Source organism: Vombatus ursinus, unplaced genomic scaffold (assembly GCF_900497805.2).
Source record: "Vombatus ursinus unplaced genomic scaffold, bare-nosed wombat genome assembly UNPS02014814.1, whole genome shotgun sequence".
NCBI lineage: Eukaryota > Metazoa > Chordata > Mammalia > Diprotodontia > Vombatidae > Vombatus > Vombatus ursinus.
Window position 1 is genome coordinate 14521091 of NW_020954592.1, and position 13193 is coordinate 14534283.

The 13193-nt window shown below is 36.2% G+C and overlaps 1 protein-coding gene across 1 annotated transcript in view; it reads left to right on the forward strand.

The window, feature by feature from the left end:
- PPEF1 (protein phosphatase with EF-hand domain 1) overlaps positions 1 to 12816 on the forward strand; it is a 119536-nt gene extending 106720 nt beyond the window's left edge. The window contains exons 15-17 of the mRNA XM_027835428.1: positions 9398 to 9561; positions 10814 to 10898; positions 11483 to 12816. Coding sequence (XP_027691229.1) covers positions 9398 to 9561; positions 10814 to 10898; positions 11483 to 11685 — 452 coding nt within the window. The 3' untranslated portion in view covers positions 11686 to 12816. The remainder of the gene's footprint in view (positions 1 to 9397; positions 9562 to 10813; positions 10899 to 11482) is intronic.
- Positions 12817 to 13193: the final 377 nt, after the last annotated feature.

A 13193-nucleotide genomic window follows, 5' to 3' on the forward strand; every position in this document is an offset into this window, starting at 1 on the left:
ATACATACATACATATATACACACACACATATATATGTATATGTGTGTGCGTGTATATCTGTATATTTACGAGGAATTACCTCAGTATATTAAGTGCTTTCTGTGTGCAAAGCACTATATTAAGTTCTGGGAAAGTGACAATGATATAAGACTTTTTAAAAAATTCTATTATATACTTATTCATTTTTAACATACATTTAAAATTTTTTTTAGTTCTGAATTCTCTCTCTCCCTCTCATCTCTCCCCAACTAAAATGCACTATCAATTATACATGTGAAATTATGCAAAACATATTTCCATGTTAGCCATGTTGGAAAAAAAAAAACAAGAAAAATAAAGTGAAAAAATTATACTTCAATCTGCATTCAGAGTCCAACAGTTCTTTCTCTGGATGTTGATAGCATTTTTCATCATTAAGTCCTTTGGAACTGTCTTGGATCATTGTATTGATCAGAATAGCTAAGTCATTCACAAATGATCATCACATAATATTATAGTTACTCTGTACAATGTTCTTTTGGTTCTGCTAACTTCACTTTGTATCAGTTATATAAGTCTTCCCAGGCTTTTCTGAAACCATCCAGCTTGTCATTTCTTATAGCGTAAAAGTATTCCATCACAATCATATACCACAGCTTGTTCAACCACCCCCCAATCGGTGGATATCCCTTCAATTCCCAATTCTTGCCACCACAAAAAGAGCTACTATGTATCTTTTTTTACATATAGGTACTTTTCCTTCTTCTTTGATCCTCTTTGGGATACAGACATAGTAGTGGTATTGCTGGGTCAAAAGATCTGTACAATGTTATAGTCCTTTGCCCTAGTCCCAAATTGATCTCCAGAATGATTGGACTAGTTCCTACTTCGCTAACAGTGCATTAATCTCCCAATTTTTCCACATCCTCTCCAACTTTTGTAATTTTCTTTTTCTGTCATATTAGCCAGTCTGATAGTGGTGAGGTGGCATCTCATGTTTGTATTAATTTGCATTTCTCAAATCAATAGTAATTTAGAGCATTTTTTCATATGCCTATAGATAGCTTTGATTTCTTCTTCTGAAAACTGCCTGCTCATATCCTTTGACCATTTATCAGTTGGGGAATGACTTGTATTCTTATAAATATGATTTAGTTTTCTATATATTTGAGAAATGAGGCCTTTATCAGAGAAAATCGCTGTAAAAATTTTCTCCCCAGTTTTCTGATTTCCTTCTAATTTTAGCTGCATTGGTTTCATTTGTGCAAAGCTTTTATAATTTCATGTAATCAGAGTTATCCATTTCACATCCCATGATCCCCTCTGTCTCTTGTTCGGTCATAAATTTTTCCTTTACTCATCTGACAGCTAAAATTTTCCATGCTCCCCTAATTTGCTTATGATATCACTTTTTATGTCTAAATCATGTACCCATTTTGATTTTATTTTGGTATACATTGTGAGATGTTAATCTATACCTAGTTTCTACCAAACTACTTTCAGTTTTCCAAGCAATTTTTGTCAAATAGTGAATTCTTATCCCCAAATTTTGGACCTTTGGGTTTATCAAACACCAGGTTACTATGGTCACTTAGTACTGTGTGTTGTGTGCTTAATCTATTCCACTGATCCCACCACTCTATTTCTTGGCCAGTACCAGATTATTTTGATGATTATTGCTTTGCAATACAATTTAAGATCTGGTACTGCTAAGCTGCCTTCCTTCACACTTTTTTCATTGATTCTCTTGATATTCTTGACCTTTTGTTTTTCCAGATGAATTATTATTTTTTCTAGTTCTATAAAATATTTTTGGTAGTTTGATTGGTATGGCACTGAATAAGTAAATTAATTTAGGTAGAATTGTCATTTTTTTTGTATTGACTTGGCTTATCCATGAGCAATTAATATTTTTCTGATTGTTTAGATCTGTCTTTATTTGTGTGAAAAGTGTTTTATAATTGTGTTCATATAGTTCCTGGGCAAGTAGATTCCCAAATATTTTATACTATCTGCAGTTATTTTATTTTATTGGGGTTAAGTGACTTATCTAGGGTCACACAGCTAATAAGCATCCAGTGTCTGAAGCTGGATTTGAACTCAGGTCCTCCTGACTCCAGGGCCAGTGGTCTATTCACTGCACCACCTAGCTTCCCCCATATAGGTATTTAAAATTTCTCCTTTTGTCTCTTCCGGCTGGACTTTATTGGTAATAAATGATTTATGTGGGATTATTTTGTATCTTGCAACTTGATGAAATTATTTGTTTCAGCTTGCTTTTTTAGTTGCTTCTCTATGATTTTCTAACTATACCATCATATCATCTGTAATGAGCAATCAAGGGGCAGCTAGGTGGCAAAGTGGATAGAGTACCAGCCCTGAAGTCAGGAGGACCTGAGTTCAAATCCAGCCTCAGACCTAACAGTTGACACTTCCTAGCTGTGTGACCCTGGGCAAGTCACTTAACCCCAATTGCCTAAAAAAAAAAAAAAAAAAAAAAAGCAATCTTTTTGTTTCCTTATTGCCTATTTTAATTTCTTCAATTTTTTTCCCTTCTCTTATTGCTATAGCTAGCATTTCTAGTACAATATTGAATAATAGTGGTGATAATGGGCATCCTTGTTTCACCCCTGATCTTATTGGGAATGCTTCTAGCTTATTCCCATTATATAAGGAAGACCTTATCCCCATTACAGATAATGTTTACTGATGGTTTTAGATAGCTACTACATAGAAAACTCTATTTATTCTCTGGAACAGTGTACTTTCTAGTATTTTTTAATAGAAATGAGTGTTGTAATTTTTAAAAAAGTTTTTATGCATCTATTGAGGCAATCATGATTTTTGTTGTGTTTATTATTGATATAGTTAATTATGCTGATAGTTTTCTTAATATTGAACCAGCCCTGCATTCCTGGTATAAATCCCACGTGGTCATAGTGTATGATCCTTATGATATGTTGCTATAATCTCCTTGTTAGTATTTTATTTAAAATGTTTGCATCAATATTCATTAGAGAAATTGGTCTATAGTTTTCTTTCTCTCCCTCTTTTTAAATACTTTTTCTGTTTTAGGTATTAGCACCGTATTTGTGTCATAAAAAGAATTGGTAGGACTTCTTCTTTGCCTATTATTCCAGATAGTTTACATAGTATTGGAATTAATTATTCTTTAAATGTTTGGTAGAATTCACTTGTGAATCCATCTGGTCCTAGGGATTTTTTCTTAGGGAGCTCATTTGTATCTTGTTCAATTTCTTTTTCTAAGATAGGGTTATTTAAGTATATTATTTCCTCTTCTTTTAATCCAGGCAGTTTATATTTTTGTAAATATTCATCTCTTTCCCTTAGATTGTTAGTTTTACTGGAATATAATAGGCAAAATAACTCCATTTTAGCGTTTAATTGGAGATTTTAAATTTGTTCTTCTTTCTAGTATTTTTAATTGTATGTCTAAATCATTGATCTGCTGTTTCTCTATTTTATTGATGAAAGCATTTAGAGATATACAAACTCCCCTAAGTACTGCTTTTGGCTGCATCCCAAAAATTTTGTTATGCTGTCTCATTGTTATCATTCTTTTTAATGAAATTGAATGTTTCTATGATTTGTTCTTTGATCCACTCATTCTTTAGAACTAGATTATTTCATTTCCAATTAATTTTTAATATATATTTCCACAGCCTTTTATTGAATATAATTTTTATTGCATTATGGTCTGAAAAAGATGCATTTAATATTTGTTTTTCTGCATTTGTTTGTGAGGCTTTTATGCCCTAATACTTGACTGATTTTTGTGAAGGTGCTATAAACAGCTAATAAGAAAGTATACTCCTTTTTATTCCCATTCAATTTTTTTCCAGCGGCCTATCATATCTAACTTTTCTAAAATTCTATTCGTCTCCTTAACTTTTTAAAAATTTATTCTATGGTTATATTTATCTAATTCTGAGGGAGATTGTTGAAGTTCACCACTAGTATAGTTCTACTGTTTATTTTTTTTCCTGTAAGTAATTTAACTTTTCCTTTAATAATTTGGATGCTATGCCATTTGATGCTTGTATGTTTACATTTGTATTGATACAAGTATTGATATTACTTTATTGTCTATGGTACCCTTTAGCAAAATACAGTTTCTCTGCTCATCTTTTTTTTTTCATCTCTTTTAATTAGGTCTGTTATTGCTTTTACTTTCTCTGAGATCACAATTGCTACTCTTGCTTTTTTTTTTAACCTCAGCTGAATCATGCTAGATTCTGCTCTAGCCTCTTATTTTTATTTTCTCTGTGTGTCTCTGTTTCAAGTGTATTTCTTGGTAAACAACATGGTTTTGGATTCTGGTTTCTAATCTATTCTGCTTTCTGTTTTATTGATGAGTTCATCCCTGTCACATTCACAGTGATGATTACTAACTGTGTATTTTCTTCTATCCTATTCCCTCCCCCTCCCCCCCATTTATCTCTCTCTCTCTCTCTCTCTCTCCCTCTCTCTCTCTCTCTCTCTCTCTCTCTCTCTATTTAACCTGTCTATCCTCTGAAGTCTGTTTTACTTCTGACCCACTGCCACCCTTAATCTACCCTCCTTTTTATTAGCCCTGACCCCTGCTCTTATCCCCTTCCCCATCTCCTTCCTTCTTGGGTGAGCTTGATTTCAATACCCAAATGAATATGTATGTTATTCCTTCTGTGAGCCAATTCCAATGAGAGTAAGGTTCAAGCATTGCCAGCTCCTCCCCACCCATTTTCCCCTCCAGTATAAAAGCTCTTCCTTGAGTACCTCTGTATGTGATATAATTTCCCCTGATCTTTTTTTCCCTTACCCCTTCTCCCAATGCATCCCTCTTTCTCACCTTTTCATTTATTTTTAAACGTCATCCCATCACTGTCAACTCAGACCCATGCTGTCTATGTATACTCCTTCAAAATGCTCTCATAATGAGAAAGTTCTCAGAAGTTACAAATTTCATCTTCCCATAAAGGACTGTAAATATTTTAATTTCATTGATTCCCTTATGATTTCTCTTTCATGTTTACCTTTTTATGCTTCTCTTGAATTTTGTATTTGAAAGTCATATTTTCAATTCAGTTGTGGTCTTTTCATCAGGAATGCTTGAAAGTCCTCTATTTCATTAAATGTCCATTTTCCCCCGAAGGATTATACCCAGTTTTGCTGGGTAGGTTATTCTTGGTTGTAATCCTAATATATCATATTCCAAACCCTCTGATCCCTTAATGTAGAAGCTGCTAAATCTTGTGTTGTCTTGACTGTGTTTCCACAATACTTGAATTGTTTCTTTCTGGCTGCTGGCAATATTTTCTCCTTGACCTGGGAACTCTGGAATTTGGCTAAATTGTTCTTAAGAATTTTCCTTTGGGGATCTCTTTCAGGAGGCGGATTCTTTCAATTTCTATTTTACCCTCTGGTTCTAGAATATCAGGTCAGTTTTCCTTTATGATTTCTTGAAAGATGATGTCTAGGCTCTTTTTTTGATCATGACTTTCAGGTAGTCCAATAATTTTAAAATTATCTCTCCTGGATCTATTTTCCAGGTCAGTTGTCTTTCCAATGAGATATTTCACGTTGTCTTCTATTTTTTCATTCTTTTGGTTTTGTTTTATAATTTCTTGATCAAAGGTGAGGTGTCTACTCCTTTCCTGGCCTGTGCTCTGGTCTATGAGTGACCACAAGCACTCTTTTCTATCTTGGAATTGTGAGGAGAATTCCCTCTCCACTGCTGCCACAAGCTCTGCCATAAGTTTTGCCACACCAGCTCTCCTCCTCGTCCCAGGATCACCACCCAGAACTGTGACCCAGATCCAAGCATGGGCAGAGCAAGAGAATCCTGCCTCAGCACCAGCCAAGAGATCCCTGAAGTGTCCCTCTGATCAGCCATTTGATCTCCAACCCTCTGTGAGCCAAGAACTGCAGAAGGAACTACTGCTGCTGTGGCTGCCACCCCAGGGCTGCACTAGGGCCAGGGCTGAACTGCGTTCCTCTTACCCAGGTCCTACAGACCTTTTCCACTGACCTTCTGAGTTGTCTTTGGCATTTGTGTGTTGAGTAGTCTGGAAACCACCACAGTTCCCCTTGATTCAGTCCCCTTCAGGCCTGCTCCGAGTTTGCTGGGTCCTATCTTTGCAGGCATGGTCCACGCTGAACTATGCTCCTCTCCCAGCTTGGCACAACAGACCTTTCCTGTCAACCTTCCAGGTTGTCTTGGGCTAGAAATTTGTTTCACTCTGTCTTTTTGTGGGTTCTGCTGCTCTAGAATTTGTTTAAAGTAATTTTTTTACAGGTATTTGGAGGGGTTTAGGGGAGAGCTCAAGCTAGTCACTCCTTTTACTCTGACATCTTGGCTCTGCCCCCAACTCACTTAACTTCTGTCTGCTTTAGTTTTCTCATCTTTAAAATAGGAGTAATAGTACTTGCTTTCAAAGGTTATTATGAAAAGAAAATGAGATAATATTTGCAAAATCCTTTGCAAATCTTAAAGTGCTATATAAATGCTAGTTATTATTACTATACAAGTCACTTAATGATAATAAACTATCTGTTGGTGCTTCAGTGACATAAAGTCAACTACAAGTATTTCCAGGCACTGTACTAAGCTCTGGGAGCCAGGGGAACTAAGAAGCAGAGAAGAAGGGGCAGAACATTAGAGGCATGAGGGACAGCCATGTAAATGTATGGAGAAGGAGTGTGTTATGTTCTTAGAAATGTGAGTAGATCTGTACTGATAGATCATAGAATGTGTAGAGGGAGAGTAAAATGTAGGAAGATTGTAAAGGTAGGATTTTGTTGTTGTGTCATTTTTCAGTTGTGTCTGACTCTTCCTGACCTATTTGGGGTTTTCTTGGCAGAAGTACTGGAATGGTTTGCCATTTCCTCTTCCAGCTCATTTTACAGATGAGGAAATTGAAGCAAACAATGTTAAGTGACTTACACAGGGTCACACAGCTAGCAAGTGTCTGAGGCCAGGTTTGAACTCAGAAGATGAGTCCAGGCTCAGCGCTCTATTCACTGTGCCTCCTAGCTGCCTCTGTAAAGGTAGGAAGGGTAGAGGTTTATAAAGAGCTTTAAATGCCAAGGAAATGTATATATAAATAAATATTTTAAAGATAATAAATATAAATCATATTTAAATATTACATTATATTTAAGAAATTTTACCTTACTATCTAATTTAATGACTATAAAATTATAAATATTTACATTAAACTTGATAAAAATTTACACTTACTACATATTATATAAATGTTACATATTTATCATAATATATCATTATACTATATATTGTTATTTATAAATGTTATATATTGAAAATGTAAATATTGCATATTATATGAATATATTAGTATGTACTTTAGTAATAATAATCACATTTAAATAGACCTTTAAGATGTACAAAACATAAAAATATGGTTTCATTTTATCCTCCCAACAACCCTGAGAGGTAGGTGTAATTATTATCCTCATTTTACAGAGGAGAAAAACTGAGGCAAACAGAAGCTGGTCGCCCAGCTAGTAAGTGTCTTGAAGTACTAGTCACGAAGCATTTTAATTCATAATTTCAAAAGCAATGATGTTCCTCCTTTAGATTTTCTCAGTTTTCTTAATTGAAAACAACCTACAAAAATAAGGCAGAGCTAAAACTTCCTCAATGCCTCATTTTCCAGATGCTGTTCATTTGCATGTGGTCAAAGACATGACTCTCTAGTCAGTCAGTAACTAGGGAATCTTGAACCTCAGAACTATGATTTAACTGTTGAAATGATTAACTGTTTAGTTATGACTTAACCTATTGAAATGTGTATTTGGTGCAGGTACTAGTTAATCATCATAAGCTAGAGTGAAGTTTCTCATTGAGAGGACTGAGCTTTAAACATGGAAGGGATCTAAGGAATGGTACATATAAAGGAAAGAGGAAGCCTAGCTTCTCCCTTCTGGGTGGCCCCCACCTTTTGAATAAGGTCTTTTCCACTCATACATTTTCTCCTCACGCTATGCCAGACCTGTTTTAGGCATCACCCCCTGCAGAAGAAGAGAAGGCAGTGCAATTCAACATCAGCCAGTCTCCCACAAGACAACAATTGTAATTAGATCATTTTCACCTAAGGGAGAGGGTACTCATACAGATTTTATCCTGCTTTGGGATATTTACAAAAGATTTTAAATATATAAATAAAATATGTGAAATATTTTAAAAATCAGTATCAATAACACTCTTTTAAGAGTTCCTGAGTACTGTTTGGGGAAAGGAAAGGTAGGAGAAAAAATTCAGTCTTTCCCCAGTTCCCCCCATCAATAATTTAAACAGAGAATCAGAATTTCTATCCTTTTCACTTTATCTCATATACTATTCATAGTTTCTCTCTTTTTGTAACTGCCCATTCACAAATAATGAAATAAACAGAGCAGAAGTGATGACTGATGTCTTTACGAGGCTGACAAATACAGAACTAATTAGACAAAATTTATGAAATAACTTTAAAGAACAGTAAACCTTGGGACTGCTTTCTCTTCAGGTGGGAAAAAGCAGAGTTGGGGCATGAAAATGCCCCATCATAATCAGTCATCTGGCAGGAGAAATTTCAATAATAATCATATCTGCCTCTTGTCTTGGCTCCTGGAAAGTATTATCTGACTGTAGTAGTTGGAGACAACTCTGGCCATCCAGCAGCATTTCAACCACAGTTACCACCTTCTAGGTCTTGGCCTCATTTTTCAGTCTACTCTATTCACAGTCAATCTGACCACAAGAAGCTCCTTTCACTCATGATCCAATCTTGTGTTCTTCCAGGATTTTACCCCACCCCAATGTCGCTGGGCACATATCTCTCCTCTCTTGGGAAAACCTTTCTATTCCTTCCAAGGCAGGGGGAGAAAGCACTGTTCTATTTAGGGAGAACTTCTCTGCAGTCCGTGAGTCCTGACCCTTCAAAGAATTCTTCTAGTCCATCAGCAGAACTTTGTTCTTCAGTTTGTAAGTCTCCATGTCCCAGAGTTACCCAGAGTTAACACATGTACACTTTGCCTTCTTTGCTTGAATGTAAGATCCTTGAGGGCAGTGGCTTTTTTTCCTCTTTGTATCATCAGTCCCTAGCATATAGTGGGCACTTAATAAAAGCTTATTGATTGATTGATTACCAAATGTATGACCATAGGCTAGTCACTTGGCTTGTCTCAGTTTCCTCTGACACAATAGCTGTGTGACCATAACCCAGCCACTTCATCTGGCTCAGTTTCCTCATCAATAAAAGGGGAATAGTAATAGCTATAGTACCTACCTCATAGTATTGTTGTTGTGAAGCTCAGGTGAGTATAAAGTACTTTGCAAACCTAAACTGCTATGTAAATGTCAACTAATATCATTCTTTTATTGCCAAAGTATAATTATGTCATGGCCCTTCTTTTTAGGAAAGATTTCTGTCAGTGACTGGGCAAAGGCTGCGGAAGAAGTCTTAGAGTTGTCGCTGCCATGGTTATCTTTGTGCCCTCGACTGGTCAAAGTGATTGAAAATGGATATGTTCTTTATAAAATGGGTTTTAAGGATATGCCTATAGTAAAGGCTCCACAAGTGGTAAGAAGCATGACATTTTATCTTAATCTTTCAGGGAATGAAGCCCCTTCTCTGTAGGGTTGGAACAACTAAATGATTTGATTCTTTCCAAGTTTGGGGATGAGTGATGGGTAGGACAGAGAGTGGCTGAGAGTATGACACTCTAAGGAAAAGAGTGACATCCTGTTCTCAAAAAAACTACTGGTTTCCAAAGCTTATTGGGAATATGTAATTAGTTATGCTATTTGAGAAATAAGGAAATCAGAGCAGCTAAGTGGTGAAGTGATTAGAGTAGAGCATCGGCCTTGGATTCAGGAGGACCTGAGTTCAAATCTGGCCTCAAGACACGTAACACTTACTAGCTGTGTGACCCTGGGCAAGTCACTTAACCCCCATTGCTAAAACAAAACAAAAAACAAACAAACAAACAAAGAAAAGAGAAATAAGGAAACCTAGAATGGTGGATAAAATACTGAACCTAGAATTGGGAAGACTTGAGTTCAAGTATCACTTATGGTACCTGCTAGCTATGTGACCATAGATAAATCATTTAACCCATCTGGCCCTCAGGCAACTCAGTAAAATTTATTATTAAAATTTATTTATTTACTAAATTATATTGCAGTCATTTTTGTAGAAGAGATTACCACAATGACAAAATTTCAGATGCTTGACATATTCAAGAGCTATTGTAAAGACTCTGGATTTGGAGTCAGGGCAAATGGGTTTGAGTCCCAGTTTGGCCACTTTGTCACCATGTGCAAGTGACTTTACCTCTCTGGGCCTCAGTTTCCTCACTTATAAAAATAAGGGTTTGGACTAGAGTCACTTTATAATACTTTTGAAATTTTGTATAGTGCTAAGTAGGAAAGGAGATGTGCTTTCCTTGTGCCTACAGAAATTATATGAAATATCAAAAATATTCTTTATGGAATTGTGAGGAAGCAGGGAAAGAGGTGTCTAACAGTGGCGTTACTATAAGATAATATGATTGAAATATCATTACATAGTAATGATTCAAGGCAGCATAATGGTTAGAGAGCTGGCCTCAGAGCCAGAAAGACTAGGTTAAAGTCCCACTTCTGACACATACTGGTTGACTCTAGAAAAATCACTTGACTTTTTAGCACAGAGAAAGTACTGACCTGCAGTGATAGAATTTTCACATTCAAGAATTCCCTGTTCTAATGACATCCCTATCTTTATTGGTATTGATGCTTATTCTGAAGTGATTTTATTTACACAAAACTAATTTAGAAAATGCTTGTTTTAGGCTAAATCAGGGATGGTAGAAACCCTGGTCAGATACAGATCTGACTTGAAGATCATATTCAACATCATCGACAAAGATCAATCAGGTAAATCAATTACTTTAATTAGTTCTGTGGCAGAAGAAAATAAAGCTAGCCTGTTTTTCAGAAACAAAACCTCTAATCTTTTTCACCCATTGCTATTTTCTGCTAAATATTATTCAACATATTAAAATGTAAAACATAGATATGGCAATCTTTTGTTGCTCTTAAAAATAATTTTGGTTAGGCCAGTGATTCAGAAACCCAAGATAGTTCTTAGTCCAGGAGTGGGGAACCTGTGGCCTTGAGGTCACATGTGGCCTTTTAGGTCCTTGGGTGCAGCCTTTTGACTGAGTCCAAATTTTACAGAATAAATCCTTTTACTAAGGGGATTTGTTCTGTGAAGTTTGGATTCATTCAAAGGGCCACACTTGAGGACCTAGAGGGCCACATTGTATTGTGGCTATTTTTTTCACTCTTCTGGATCTCCATTACTCTTCCCCTTTCCTGAACTTTATAATTTGTTGGTTGGTGAGAAATGTGATAAAGCTGTTAATTGGCTCCATGTATTTCATGATAAAGTGCAAATCTTGCTTGTTCCTGTGGTGGGTCATTAAATGAGAATTCACATCCTTTTTCTTTCTCCCCAGGTCTGATCTCCATGGAAGAATTCCGTGCCATGTGGAAACTTTTTTCTTCTCACTATAACATTGACATTGAGGATGCTTATGTTGACCAACTGGCTAACAGCATGGATCTCAACAAAGATGGCAGTATTGACTTTAATGAGTTTTTAACAGCCTTTGATGTGGTTCATAGACTTGATAGGAACAGTATCAAATCTCAAAATTAATGAAATTCCTTATACTGTCTCTACAATGTTAGGCCCTCATGCAGAGCTGAAATCTTTGTCAGGGCTCTTAACATTCATAGGCAGTGGAGGAGGAGAGTAGACCCCCAGCTATCTCAACAAGTATGAATAAAAGAAGTTTCCAGTGAGCAATTCATGATTGATAGAGGTTATATATACCTTCTTGTAGGGTCTGTGCTCTAGATTTAAGGCTACACATTGTCGAGGTTTGATTCTGGGTACTGGTCCCTCAGATCCCACTTTTATGTGGAGACTAAAGCAGAATCAGAATATCACAATTTAACTAAAGAAGTCTGGAGAGGGAAAAAAATGAAGCAACCTAAAGAACATCACAGAAAATTAGTCAACATTCTACCTGTAAAAGATCTGGGAACAATAGGATGAAGAATAACAGGGAATTGGTGAAATAAAATGTTATTTCCATCTCTGTCATCTTTTTTAAATACACCATAGTCACTCTTGAACAAGGTGAAAGGAACAAATGGATGATGTGGTAAAATCCTAGTGAAATTTGCAACAGCATCAGAAGTTATCCTACACAAATGAACCACTCCGACTACAGAGCTGAAAGTTTTGTAGAACTGTGTGCATTAGGAAGAAACAACAAAAAGAAAACATGCAGGAACATTTTCCTCTAACACAGTCACTGTGACTGTGACATTGGAATTGTCTTGTAGATGAAACCACCTTACAATACTTCCCAAACCCCCAGTATAACATCTGCAAGCACACACATTTTAGAGGGCTCAACTCTAGAGAAGTTTTTGTGATAGCAAGAGTTCTGTTTTCTCTCCTGACTATATATGAGTCAGTCTTTTTTTCTTTACTAACTGCATATAGGATCACTTTTCAGCTTGGGAATTCTGATGTTTTAGTGACAAAAGTGTTCATTCTAATTAGAGGGTAAGAACGGAAAAGGGTAACCTATGAAGTCTCGCAGGAGAGCATGCAGTCACTCCAACACAATTAGACTGGAATTGTCCCTTGTTACTCCTGTTCTTGAAAAATGGGAGCAGAAAGCCATTGAGTCAATCCAACAAATTTTTATTAAATGCCTACTATGTGCAGAGTCCTATACTGGGAACTGAGGAGAAATAAAGATGTTTAAGATAAGATAAGTCTCTATTCTCATGGAGCTTAAAGTCTAGCTTAATTTAATACCCTTGGCCCCTATTAGTGGATTAGAACAACAATGACTTGTAACATTCAGTGATCGTTTCATCAGGAAATGGCGCTAGGCCTTGGCACTCCTTGTCCTTGTATTCCTTCATGTGCCTCTCTTCTCTGGCCCACAATTCCCACTCCCACTGTCACTCAATTCCTCAGAGAGGGACTTTCTGTCACAAATAATGCCTATCGATCCTAAATGCTTTTTCACAGGCTGATTTCTACTTAGTAAACTTTTTTTTCTGTCAAATTTTCCCAGAAGCCTTTAATCAAAGTCAGTGAAGGGTTTTCAGTGACTTTAACTACCCTAGAAGCAGAGGCAG